The sequence below is a fragment of the Telmatherina bonti genome (genome assembly GCF_933228915.1).
Source record: "Telmatherina bonti genome assembly, chromosome: 21".
NCBI lineage: Eukaryota > Metazoa > Chordata > Actinopteri > Atheriniformes > Telmatherinidae > Telmatherina > Telmatherina bonti.
In genome coordinates this window covers 3,994,306-4,008,225 of record NC_136630.1, presented here as the reverse complement: position 1 = coordinate 4,008,225, position 13,920 = coordinate 3,994,306, and the positions used below count along the sequence as shown (strand labels likewise).

Sequence of the window (13,920 nt, the reverse complement as noted above, 5' to 3'; positions counted from 1 at the left end):
ACACTGTGTCAAACCTCTGCACATTTCTTTGCCACCCCAAAAAAAGCTCCTGAAACCGACTGGGAGAAACGCTGATATCCGCCTCAGTTCTACAGCAAGCGAAGCGGAGCGGCTTTTTGGAGCTTTCCATCCGGCACCGTCCCACCACCAGCAGAGCGTCTCTAGAATCTCTCGCTCACTCCACCGCACGAGGACGGCAACACTGCGATGATTGTGCATAACGGGGATTTGAAGAGATCAATAAGTTAGCTAAAGGTTATCGGACCAGTCTGACTCGTGTCGCACACGTTTTATTTAACTTTTCCTTGCTGGGTGTGTGCATCTGCTGTGGGGGACAGAGAAAAAATATTTAGTTTTGGTTCAACTTGTGTTTGTTTTACTTGTGGCTAGAGCTGCTCGAGTATGACAAAAATTATAATCATGATTATTTTAACTGAAATTGAGATCTCGATTATTTAACACAATTATCCAGTATTTATAAACAACGCTGCGCGTCGTGGTGTTCTAGACTCCGTGTCGTGCGTTATAACCATCTAATGGACGGTTCCAAGTTGTTTAATCTGCTTTTACCGCTTATATAGGAACTATTTTACGTCGGTCTGGATGTACGTTTTATACCAAACAACCGCTGTCAGGCTGCAGCGCGTTTCCTCATTCACCTGTTAAAAGACGGCTGATCTGAACCAGCTGGTTAACGCGTTGCTATGGTAACGCCCCGTAACGGAGGGATATTACAGTGTTTAACTGGCCAAACTATGTATAGGAAAATAATGCAGCCAGTTGTCACTGACAATGGTATAAACTATGTTTAGGTGAACTTCCACAACCTACTGCAGTTATTCTACATGGACCTGCAGCCGGAGCCGACTGAGACTGGCCGCCTGGGAGTGCTTTAGGACGGGAGAGGCTCCCGCTGCTCCTTCCTTACAGTAACTGCAGAACAATATGTGTCTTCAAGTCAGTCGCCAAAACACCAGAAAACTCTCTAATAACTCCAGTAAAAGCTGCTAGATTTGTCGCTTTTAACAAAAAAAGTCTCCAGATTTAGCGAGAAAGTCTCCAAGTTGGCAACAGTGTCTGAATGAAAGCAAAGCGGCTGTGGGAGGAGTTTACAGCACAGCGCTGCAACGCCAGAGACGCTCGATTAGCAGCTGAAGACAGCAGGAGAGGAAACTGCAGAGAGAGAAATAATCGCACCCTTTTATTTTTATCATGGTTGGAAACCCAGATCGTACTGAGATTAAAATCCGATTAATCGCCCAGACCTACTTGTGGCTGTTTTGATGTGATGTCCATGATGTTATTACATTAATGACTGATAAAGTTACAGCTACTGGATGCTTTTCTAACCCAGTAAAGGAGACATGGTGATGTTTATAATGTCACGGCTGAGCTGAGGCTGGAACATCATCAGTGAACTGGGACGAGCTCCGAGCAGCTGGCCTGAAACGACCAGACAAACCACAGCAGAGCAGCCGCTGAGCCCGCGTCGGTCTGACGGACACTACAGACTAGATTAGATTCCAGACATAACAACCACAAATCCAAAGAAACTTTTTAACGTTCAAAGATCTCAGAATAAAGAAAAGTTAGCGAAGAAAAAACCTAACAGCAAACTGGTGTTGGTGGGAGGGGGTTGGGGGGGTCTGCGCTGCTATGTTTGCTGCTGTGAGCGTTTCCGTATGTTGTGAATAGTCCTCAGAATGCTGATTTTTGCCTCTTGTCTTCCATCCTCATCCAGACTGTACAGCATTGGAACGATGCTCAGTGCGAAGTGGTAGCACTCGTCGAGCTCCTCCTCCGGCATGTACGCTTTGGGGACCGGCTCCTCCAGAAGGGACATCAGCCGTCCTGCAATGTCCTGGTTTCCTCTGCGGCTCCGCAGATCCTGCGGGCCTCGTGCCGTACCTCTTGGTGTTTGTGGACGGTCTCTGGGGCTGCGGGACCTGGACAGCCTTTCCCTCTTAACAGAGGTGGTGCGAGCAGGCGATGCGGGGGGCGAGGATGCAGACGGTAGTGACTGGACAGGAAGGGGTGGACTGGACCCCTCCTCGGATTCGTAGTCACACAAGGACTGCGGCGTTCCGGGATTTGACACGTCCGCTGTGTTTCCTGGAGAAAGGCTCAGGTTGCTTCTGAAAAAAGAAAAGAAAAACAGTAAAAACTAAAAAAGATTCATTCTTCCTTTCAGATTACTAATAGGAAACATCCATTCATCCATCCGTCCATCTTCTGCCTCTTATCCGGGGTCGGGTCGCGGGGGCAGCAGCCTAAGCAAGGAAGCCCAGACTTCCCTCTCCCCAGCCACATTTTCCAACTCTGCGGGGGGGATCCCGAGGCGTTCCCAGGCCAGCTGAGAGATATAATCCCTCCAGCGTGTCCTGGGTCTTCCCCGGGGTCTCCTCCCAGAGGGACGTGCCTGGAACACCTCACCAGGGAGGTCCAGGAGGCATCCTGACCAGATGCCCGAGCCACCTCAACTGGTTCCTCTCGATGCGGAGGAGCAGTGGCTCTACTCTGATCTCCTCCCGGATGACCGAGCTCCTCACCCTATCTCTAAGGGAGAGCCCGGCCACCCTGCAGAGGAAACTCATTTCAGCCGCCTGTATACGAGATCTGGTTCTTTCGGTCACGACCCACAGCTCATGACCATAGGTGAGGGTAGGAACGTAGATCGACTGGTAAATGGAGAGCTTCGCCTTCTGGCTCAGCTCCTTCTTCACCACGACAGACCGGCGCAGAGTCCGCATTACTGCAGACGCCGCACCGAAACTAGGAAACATTTTCATTATAAATAAACTGAATCATGACTGAAGTTAAACATGAATTATTTTGTTTTATAATTACATTTAATTTACTAAATATTGCCATCAAGAGCATCGTTATGACTTACAGAGTAATGTCTGGGTTAAGATGACGTGTTTGAGGAATTTCACACCAACCTTCGTGGCCGGAGGAAGGGCACAACAAACTCCATCAGTGCTGCATATTTATATTCCCTTTGGTTTCCTCCTCCAGCCGACCCACTCGGTTGTTGCGCCTTCTTTCGATGTCTGACCAGCGTATCCCTGAACGTTTTCCATTTGGCCTTGCACACTTCAACTGAAACAAAGTGCAGGCCTGGATTAATATGTTACAATACTACACTCTTAAACTGATCAATACGTCTTTTTATGTCATTACAGGTATTTGGCTTCAGGAGATTCAGCCTTGCTTCCAACTTTACATCGGTCCAACAGCTGTCATCACTTCTGTGTGTATGGTGTGTGTGTGTGTGTGTGTGTGTGTGTGTGTGGTAAAATGAAAATGCATGGCGGCGAGGTTTCTCACGCTGCGTTTGTATTGGAAGTAGAATTTCTGAGTTTTAAGTAAAAAAAAACCCAACACGAACGCCCCTTGAAGTAAACATACATTTATGTCTAAATGTAATAGTTTACCTGCACATAAATTACAGTTTAAGGTTGCGCCTTGTGACGTCTATGCAGAGACAGGGCCGGATTAAAAGTAAAGAGACCCTTGAGACCAGAGTGTTCCAGGGGCCCCCTTCCCCACCGCAACATTATGAAAATTGTGAATGATACACTGTGAAACGGCATTTCTAACATCTCTCAGACATTGGTACCAGTAGCAACACACTGGACACTGTGGTGCAACTATCTGGCTTTTATGTACATTTTGTTTCATGTCCAAACTGCTGGTGTTTGACCTACGTGGGCCCCAAGTGGGCATGGGCCCCTGGGCCCGTGCCCATCATGCCCATTGGATAATCTGGCCTTGTGCAAAGATGATGTTTACAAAATACCCAGAACGTCAAGAACACGAAGGAAAAGCATCGGATGTCGTCTTTCAGCTGACATTAGGAACTGTTGCTAATTCCAACTTTGCCAACATGAACGCTTTCAACTCGGTCATGACGTCATTTCCAGTTTCAACTTCTGACCACTGAGTCAGATCGACCGCAGCATCGGGCTCGGTCGCCCCTAGCAACAGCCAGACGTTGCTGGATGAGGCAGCCAGCAGGGTCGACGTGCGACCTTCGAACGAAACACGGCTGAAAACGGGACAACCAAGAGCTAACTCCCCTGCAGGCAGTGCGTCATGGCAACACAGGACAGTGTGGCGTGACGCTGGAAAGCTGTAAATATAGAAATACGTCTCGTTTAACACAGAAGTTTCCATTGTAATTATTAATGTGGTAATTCTGTTTTTGGTGAAATAAAACATTGAAGTATGAGAAGAGGTCATTCTTTGTCTCTTTTTACTGCCGGTGGGTGGGCGGGGGCCAGTGGGGGCCGGCGGGGACCCTGTTCCCTCAGTTCAAACTGACAAAAATCTTTTAATAAACACCTCACACATGCATGAAAAAGCTGGACGCGTAGGGTCACCAGGATTAAAGTGTGAGCCCTGGTATACTTAGCATTATTAGTATTGTCTGCAGTTGTTTAGAACTTTAATATCGTCAGTAATGTTGATGTTAACCCATAACCACCGTATATGAAAGATGGAGCCTCTGGCGGTTAAAAGTGAAGCTGATGTGGAAATCCATAAAACTGCAGTTCCTCCTTCATCCACTAGGGGCTGCAAAACAGAGCAAATCCCCATAGACTCCCATGTTAAAAAGACCAACTTCACAGCAGAAATAAACATGTTTACAGCAGAAATAAACATGTTTACGACAGCAATAGGATTTTATACGTCAGGTTTACCTTCATGACAACTGTGGGGGGAGTGAATTTTTTTCTAACTCGCTCGTTTAGAAGTAAATTTTTCTCAAAATTCGGCAAAGTTAGGGGCGTGTCCTTTTGATTGACAGATACCAATCTCTGGCTTCAAGCAAAAAGAACGTAGAACAACCACGGTTTTTAGCCGGTTAAAAACGTGACTTAGCTTTAGCTCGCTTACCTCCGTTAGCTGGTTAGCTCCTGTTATCTCCGGGTTAGCTCGGTTAGCTCTTAGCTACAGAAAGCTTGGAGTTCGCTCGATTTCAATCATGCACCATGACGCTCACAGCCCCCCTCTCAGCTCCGCCTCTTTGCCCAAATTTGTATTTTCTGGGCAAGACGACGCGCATGACACTGCCAAGATGGTGATGGTAGGAACCGCCCACCGAGCTTCAATTCAGCTCTTCAGAAACCTACGGGTGACGTCACGAAGGCTCCATCCATCTTTATATAGTCTATGTGTTAACCACACTTTTCTTATATTTTTATAAATATATAATTTAGGCTACATCAAAGCGTTAAAATAGAAAAGACTTATGAGAAAGCTCTAAATACATCATTGTTTCTGTATCTCATTGACCATAAAATGGATTTTTTTTTTAGATTCAGGTAATTAATAGTGACTATTTTAAAATAGTGAAAAAAATGTAAAATATTCAATAAGACAAAGAAAAAAACGTGTTTAACTGGTTTTACCCACCTTCAACTCCAATTTTCGCTGCAATTTCAGCCCACGCCTGTTCTTTTCTGACATTGTCTTTATAATAGGGATGTCTGTTGTCGTACAGAACGGTGTGACTTTCCACCTCCAGGATAAACGTCTCGATGTCCATGTCGTCAAGCATCAGCTCAGACCCTCTCTCCCCTGGCTGGATGATAGTTCAGCCGGTTATTACGTATTTTTGGTGTTTTACAACTTAATACGATCCAGTAGCGTCAGTGTTTTACTTTGAAAATCTACTGGCTCCACTTTGTTTTTCGTCGCCTGACTTCCTGCCTGAAGGACCCGCTCTGCTCTGGTTTTCCAGGTTTCCAAGCTGAAAGCGTCAGAAAGCGAACAGCCGCGTGTTTTAGAGGAGAAGGAGCGGCTCCGCGCGACGCATCGCGGTGGGAAACTGCAGTTCCACCGAAAGCGTAAGCGTCGCGACAGTGGAACGGATCCGCCACGCGGGGCTTTAACACGCTGCTGCACCGCGAGCGTCAACCGCGTCTCTGCCGCGCGGCTGCATTCTCCAGTTCACGCAATCACGTGCGCCAGATCGCGCGATAGTTCGTGGATTTACTGAGACTTAAAGAGAACAATTAACTCGCAGGCGTCTTCATGCGCGTGTCAAGTGCAGTGAAATGGCACGACTATTTCCATGAAGTAGTTAGAATGGCAGAAAAGGATGCGACCTGAGGAGCAGAACAACGCTGCTGCAAAGCTGTGGGTCCGCTCCTTTACCGACAGCCGGGAGATGACCCGCGAGCGGTGGGGAGGAGCTTACCACTGAAACATCAGGACTTCCCAAAAAGAGATTTAAACATCTGCAGCTCATCCAGATGCTGCTGGAGCTTCAACCAGGAAGAGATCTGAACACATCACACCAGTTCTAACATATTCACACTGGTTTCCAGTTTAAACTGGTTTCCAGTCAGTCAGAGGGTGGATTTCAAAAACCTACCAGATCCGGAAAACATCTGTGTTCGTTTCAGCAAATATAACCTGAGCAGACTCAGGTCCGCTAGTCCATACCAGTCCGGACCAGAGACCGGACCAGAGTCCAGTAAAAATATGTAAAAAGATAGAGAGATAAAAAGAACTGATATTTAATAAAATCACAATAAAGTTAGTCATCTTTAGGTTTCTGTATTTATATTATTAAATGAAGAACATATTCAAATTAGGTAATCATCTTCACAATTTATTCTCCACTTCTATTAAATTATACAAGTTTTATATTTCCTTTTTGCTGGTGGGGGGGCACCTGAAACTGGACTTAAAACAAAACAAAAGGCAGAAATCAGAAGAGAACATATGAACATTGGTGAGGAGCCACCATGTCTGGCATAATGAAGAACCAGTGTCCTCCTGATGGTTCCTGCTGAGGAGCTTTTCCACAGCAGATAAAGAACTAAAGATATTTTCTAAAATAAACTTGTCTTTTTAAATTATTTTTATCATGAACATTCATCTTCTATCATGCAGAAAAACGTGAATGAAACTGTGATTAGGACTGAGCGATACGACCTTTTAGTAATATCGTCATATTTTTATGACGTCACGATATACGATATATATCTCGATACTTAGCCTTGAATGAATGCTTTGGTGCATACTATCACATCAGTAAGATGATGTTGTGTCTACATTAAAACATAATTGTTCATACTGCATGAAGATATGCTGATTTTAAACATTCATGCCAAAAGGATGAACTCTTAATGAAGCAAACTGATCAAAACCGCATTTATTGAACAGTTAAAGCAGTGGCAGAAACATGTCATTTTAAAACAAAATAAAGTGACTTTGCATGATGTAATAAATGCAACGTATGAAAATAATATAAATACAAGTGCACATTTTGTGCAGTGCATAACAGCAGTAAGAAATAAAATGCCTTTTGTGCATGTTGTGTTGTACCGTTGTGCCAACAACCAGCGCGAGCTTGTTGTTCATTGCATACGACAGCTGTTGGGTCAACATGCTCTCTCCGGTATCAAACCACGGCCAGATGAAGGATCCTGGACTATTTTTCTTTGGAAGAAATTCTTCCTCCTCCATCTTTTGTATGTTCTGTACGTAACGAGGTGCGCTTGCTTTAACTCTCTGTGCAAAGCGGTGCAGAGAGTCGAGGAGTGAGGAAACCCCGCCCACAGCTAAAAACACCTGCGTGACAACAGGATACTCGAATATGATGAATATAGACGTTTTCTATGTTCCACAGGGGACTAGCCACCATATCTGGAGTATATTCGATGTATCGCCCAGCCCTAACTGTGATTAACCTCCATCGTGGTGATTAAACACCTGCTTTTATTAAAATATTCACTTCATTGGCTACAAACTAAATTTAAAATGCATCTGTTTTTATTTTGTACACAACAAATACAGTCAAACAGAAAGCAATGAAGACAAACAGCTTCCACATCTGGATCCAACTCAAACGCAGCATTGTGACAGAGTTCACGTCCTTCCTGCTCACGGCTCCAGCAGAGATATAAAACATCGCCTTGTTCATACGAGAAGCCAGAATAAATTAGAGGATCCTCCTGCCTGCAGCGGTCCTGTTGCAGGTCTTAGTGGTCCATTCTGGTCTTCATACAGTCCCGAAGTTAAACCTCTAAGAATCAGCTCAGCCTCAGGTCAGCTCTGTCGCGGCTTGTTGGGTTTAATCCAGAATAAAGTCCAACTTTAAGCCCTGAAAGCAGTAAAACCGTCTGCTGGGTAGTCTGTCCATCAGTTGGAGCTGAAACGACGAGTCAGTGCAGCTCTCACGGCAGCGCCTTCTTCCTGACATTCCTGTAAAACATGAACCGGTGGCTGCTCCTTCTCCACCAGCGCCGCCTCTTCCACGTACTCGTCTCCATACTCTTCACAAATGTTGTGCAACACGCAGCATGCCAGAGCCATCTTCTTGGTCAGCTCCAGCTGGCAGTCGTTCCTCTTGGAGAGACACCTCCACCTCCCTTTCAGTCTCCTGAAGGCGGTCTCCACCACGGTCCAGGCCCTGTTCAGCCTGGTGTTGTAGTTCCGCTGCTGCTGGGTCAGCCGGTCTTCGTCGGTGAAAGGTTTCATCAGCCACGGCTGCAGCGGGTACGCCGGGTCTCCGATGATGTAATGTCCTATCTGCTGTCCGGCGACGCTGAAAAACTGTCCGTCCTTTACGGTTTCCATGAAGAAATGGGACTGTCTCAGCACGTCTGCATCCTCTGCGCTGCCGGGATGGCCTACAGACACATCCCAGAAGCGACCTTTGCCATCAACAATGCCCTGTAGGATGATAGAGTGCCATCCATTCCTATTGTAGAAGTCACGCGGGAACTCCTCGGGAGCCAGAATAGGGATGTGGTTGCTGTCGATCACTCCAACGCACTGAGGAACCCGCCAGCTTCCGTCGAAAACAGCCGCCATCTCCGTCAGCCTGGCAGCATCAGGAGTCTCGATGTGTTCGGGAAGCAGCACGTTGATCACTGCCAGGCAGAAGTCCTGCACACAATTACAAGCCGTCGAAACCCCGACGCCAAACAGGCGACTCACACTCTGGTAGTCGCTGTTGGTGGCCAGCCTCCACAAGGCGACGGCGATCCGCTTATGCACCGGTATGGATAAGCGGAAGTTCGTCATCTTCCTCTCCAGGACGGGGCTCAGACGGCTGCAGATGTAGGTGAAGGACTCCCACGACACGCGGAAGTTCCTAATGAACGTGTTGTTGTCGAAGTCGGGGACCACATCGTCCCACCACTGCTGCGTACGCGGATACGCCCACACCCTCCGCTTCAGCATGGCCTTGATGATCGCCTGCAAAGTGAAGAAATTCATGGTTTTTACCGAGTTATACCTGCGATATAAACGGTCTTTTGACGCTTTTGTCACCTACCATTCGCCGTCTACGCCGCCGCCGTCGCATCATCAGCAGCTGCTGCACGATGGATTGTTGCAAAACGACAAACATCTGAATTAACAGGACGAAAGTTCGCAGACATTCAACCCAAGTCGCCGCTTGGCTACGTGAAGTCCTCCCAGTCTGGTTCTGACTGGGCTGCTGTGAGCGCGGGCCCGGGGACTGCATGACGGAGCCAGAACCAGATCCGTGTCCGTCTGGAAGCGCTACACGGTCGCAGCTTAACGGTTTTTCTCTGGAGTGAACCGCCATGTGTTGCTGCAGCGCGGCCTCCAGGTCAAAGCGTTCTCTGTGCGCTCTCATGTGGGACTCAACATGACTCAGACATGCAAATCTTTTCCCGCATTCATCACAACGGGCTTGTTTCTCTCCTTTTGGGACCGTCTTTTTCCTCACTCTTAAATGTTTTGGCTCCTCCAAACAGCTGGAAGCCCGTTTTCCCATGTGAGACATCATGTGTCTGCGAAGACTCCTCTTGGACCCAAACGGATGATCGCATACTAAGCAGCTCATGCTAAGCGACGTTCTGGCAGTTTTAACTTTCACACCTGAGCGAGGAGCTCTCGTCTTCCTCACACCACGGCCACCGGCTACATTTCCAGATCCTGAATCTGCCAGATGTTCATCTCTAACAACACGCGGAGAAGCCGTTTCATAAGTACCTGATTCTGGACAACCACCTGGAGCCGGGGTTCCTACTGGTTCTGGTCCTCCATAGTCCTCTTCAGGTTCCGCTTTGGTCTCTGTGGCCAGGTGTGTGCATGGACTCTCTGGTTCGCTGTTGTCCTCAGTTTTGATTTGCTGAAGCTGGTGTGGCTGAGGTTTCTCTTCATCATCAACATCATCATCATCATCAGTCTTTACAGCAGCATGAAAAAGCAACCTGCTGCTGTCAGTTGTCTCCTCCCCAACAACCTTCTCCTCCTCCTGAGTGATCCAGTCTCTCTCTTCATCCTCCTTCATGTTGAGGAACTCTGGATCTTTCTGGTCCAGATTGGAGTCCAACTCATCTCCAAACTCTTCTTTTACCTCCGTGGACTGCTGGCCATCTGAAAGAAACAAAAGAAGGAACAAGAGCGGATATTTAACTTAAATGTTTCTGGTATCATAAGTTAGTAGAGGGCAGATAAACCATGTTGCATGCTGGGACAGGACCACCATACTCCATGTGCAGTGCTGGGTTCCAGGACCGCTCCAGGGTTAAATGCAGACCCCTAAATTTAAGTTTTACGGTAAAACATTGATGTTGCCGGAATAGGGTGGATTGCCCTCTCCGGGTCGGGAGTCAGGTCCTGCCTCCAGTGGAGGAGTTTAAATATCTCGGGGTCTTGTTCAGCAGTGAGGGAAGGATGGAGCGCGAGATCGACAGACGGATCGGTGCGGCGTCTGCAGTAATGCGGACTCTGCGCCGGTCTGTCGTGGTGAAGAAGGAGCTGAGCCAGAAGGCGAAGCTCTCGATTTACCAGTTGATCTACGTTCCTACCCTCACCTATGGTCATGAGCTGTGGGTCGTGACCGAAAGAAGGAGATCTCGTATACAGGCGGCTGAAATGGGTTTCCTCCGCAGGGTGGCCGGGCTCTCCCTTAGAGATAGGGTGAGGAGCTCGGTCATCCGGGAGGAGAACAGAGTAGAGCCGCTGCTCCTCCGCATCGAGAGGAACCAGTTGAGGTGGCTCGGGCATCTGGTCAGGATGCCTCCTGCACGCCTCCCTGGTGAGGTGTTCCAGGCACGTCCCTCTGGGAGGAGACCCCGGGGAAGACCCAGGACACGCTGGAGGGATTATATCTCTTGGCTGGCCAGGGAACGCCTCGGGATCCCCCCGCAGAGTTGGAAAATGTGGCTGGGGAGAGGGAAGTCTGGGCTTCCCTGCTTAGGCTGCTGCCCCCGCGACCCGACCCCGGATAAGCGGCAGAAGATGGATGGATCGCATTAATGTTCAGTTTATATTTAAAACCTGGAAATTCTTTTTCTTGACCCCAAATAAATCCCGGTGCTTTAGCAACATATCATCGTCATTATTTCTTATGGTTTTAGGGAAGTGTGCAGGTTTACTACCGTGTTTCATCGGCATAGCCGTCTCTATCCTCTGGGCCCATTTACCACGCTACAAATACATGTACAGATGTTACAGCTGCACAATATGCGGTTTGAGCATCGTCATTGTAATGTACATGTGTTGATGGTTGAGATAACATAGGCTTAACTTTCTCCCCATAACCACAGTCTAAGAATTCATTCCTAATCTGATTTAATTTTAAAATAGTTAAAAGAAAGCAACAAGGTTTGTTATGAATAGTAAAATACAATTCAGTTAAGAGTTAGATATATCTAAAAGATTTACTCATTTCATACATTGTTTATAATAATTGTGTTATCTTGTTCAACCTAATCCATTATGCACAGATGAGCAGCTAAAAAGGCTTAAATCCTGTTGCTCTGTGATCGACTGGTTCAGCTACCACTGGGCTGGATCCTGACTGCCATAAACCCACCGCATGAGGGAAGCAGTAAGAACCACTCGTATGATTCTTTCCACCCTAATTCAGGTAAAGGTGAATAACAAAATGTTTTGATGGTGTTTACAGATTTTAAACAGATTACAGCAGGGTGACCAACTCCAGTCCTCGAGGGCTACCACCCTGCAGGTTTTAGTGTTTCCCTGGTACTACACATTTGATCCAAGTGAAAAGGTTCTCCAAGAACTTGTTGTCATCTTCTGCACCTGCCTGTTAATGAGCCATTGGTTTGGGTCAGGTGTGTTGTACCTGCAAAACAATAAAACCTGCAGGATGGTAGCCCTTCAGGACCGGAGTTGGTGACCCCTGGATTACAGCATGTTTTTATTTTTTATTTTTATTTAACCTTTATTTTACCAGGAAAGTCCCATTGAGGTTAAGAACCTCTTTCTCAAGGGAGTCCTGGCCAAGAGGCAGCAAGACTTATAGGCAATTTACATGTTCCCACTTAAACAGAACAAATAATTAAAAGCAATTACAACTAAAGGAGGACATCTCACAATCTCTCACTTTGGACTTGAAACCGTTCAAAGAAATAAATTACAGCATGTTTTATCTTAGTTTGGTGAAGATAAATTGAGGTTTTATGCTATTTTGAGATGTAATGGTTTTACCTAAATACGTGCCTTGCTAGGGGAAACAAAGCAGTTGTCTCCTGTTTTTTCATGACTTTGTTTGCATTTTTTATATAAAATATGTATTTTGCAATTGTAATAAACCCATCGCATGAAGGAAGCAGTAATAATCACACGTGATTTATTAAGGGGTATAACCACAGACTGTATGTAAAAGATGGGCGGCGCCTCCGTGACGTCACCCGTAGGTTTCTGAAGAGCTGAATTGAAGCTCGGTGGGCGGTTCCTACCATCACCATGTTGGCAGGGGCATGCACGTCGTTTCACCCGGAAAATACAAATATGGGCAAAGAGGTGGAGCTGAGAGGGGGGCTGTGAGCATCATGGTGAATGATTGACATCGAGCGAACTCTGAGCTTTCTGTAGCTAAGAGCTAACCAAGAGATACCAAGAGATAACAGGAGCTAACCAGCTAACGGAGGAGAGCGGGCTAAAGCTAAGTCACGTTGTTAACCGGCTAAAAACCGCGGTTGTTCTACGTTCTTCTTACTTGAAGCAGGAGATTGGGTACCTGTCAATCAAAAGGACATGCCCCTAAATATGCCGAACTTCCAGATTAAATTACTTTAAAATGGGTGAGTTAGAAAAAAATTCACTCCCCCCACAGTTGTCATGAAGGTAAACTTGACCTATTAAACCTAAAATGAATTTTTGAACCAGGCTGTAAACATGTTTATTTCTGCTGTGAAGTTGGTCTTTTTAACATGGGAGTCTATGGGGATTTGCTCTGTTTTGCAGCCCCTAGTGGATGAAGGGGGAACTGCAGGTTTATGCACTTCCGCATAGGCTTCACTTTTAACCGCCGGAGGTTGTTGCTTGGGTATGACACATGTGTGCAACAGTCACACATCAAGTTCTTTGGTGTTGGAGGGAAGTTAACTTGGTTTTCTCATCAATTTCAAAGGAACCTGAAACACAGTTTTGTTTATTTCCAGTGGCAATAAAAAACACCTTTATGGTTGCATATTACTACTGGTACTAAGGTGTAAAAGCCAACAAAAATAAAATATTACTAGAATAACTGTTAGACACAGACATAAATGCCACTTATAATATTCATAAAAACAGATGAGATAATTGCAGGTTAACTATCAACAAGAAGGCAGGATGGCTGCAAATTCAAAGTGTTATTCAAATCATTTGTTGAAGATTCCTGTATTTTTTCATATTATAAAGTACATCACAGGTTAGAAAAATACTGTAATGTCAGGATTTTTTCAAATATCATGCAGCCCTGATGGATAATTTAATATGAACCTAAAACTGGGGAACAGTTTATAAATGCAACGGATCAAAAACAGATTTGATGTGAACCAGAAAGCTGTGCTCGGCCTGTTAGCATCGCAGCATGCTAACAGGCAGGATTTCAGCCACCGTGGACGGTGAGGGAGCAGAAGTCCTTTCACACATTTACCACTGATGACATTGTCCTTTCTCCTGAAA

The 13,920-nt window shown here is 46.3% G+C and overlaps 2 protein-coding genes across 2 annotated transcripts; both read right to left on the bottom strand.

Annotated features, from left to right (window-relative positions):
- Positions 1-673: 673 nt before the first annotated feature.
- On the bottom strand, positions 674-5,833 carry LOC306771667 (uncharacterized protein). Its single transcript, XM_079260940.1, has 3 exons — positions 5,422-5,833; positions 2,943-3,102; positions 674-2,135 (listed from the first exon to the last, which is right to left on the bottom strand). The coding sequence occupies exons 1-3, from the start codon at positions 5,564-5,566 to the stop codon at positions 1,655-1,657; spliced, it is 786 nt and encodes a 261-aa protein (XP_079117066.1). The 5' UTR covers positions 5,567-5,833; the 3' UTR covers positions 674-1,654.
- Positions 5,834-8,072: 2,239 nt separating this feature from the next.
- On the bottom strand, positions 8,073-9,838 carry LOC306771831 (uncharacterized protein; the record flags this gene model as incomplete). The annotated part of the gene is made up of 2 exons (XM_079261152.1): positions 8,073-9,222; positions 9,302-9,838. The coding sequence occupies 2 exons, from the start codon at positions 9,836-9,838 to the stop codon at positions 8,161-8,163; spliced, it is 1,599 nt and encodes a 532-aa protein (XP_079117278.1). The 3' UTR covers positions 8,073-8,160.
- Positions 9,839-13,920: the final 4,082 nt, after the last annotated feature.

Bases quoted from the DNA above. Each gene is read 5' to 3' on its own strand.
- LOC306771667 (XM_079260940.1), bottom strand. From the start codon at position 5,566: ATGCTTGACGACATGGACATCGAGACGTTTATCCTGGAGGTGGAAAGT. The intron at 3,103-5,421 runs GTGGGTAAAACC...ACTTTGTTTCAG, and splicing joins AGCGAAAATTGGAGTTGAAG to TTGAAGTGTGCAAGGCCAAA. The intron at 2,136-2,942 runs GTTGGTGTGAAA...TTCTTTTTTCAG, and splicing joins CCCTTCCTCCGGCCACGAAG to AAGCAACCTGAGCCTTTCTC.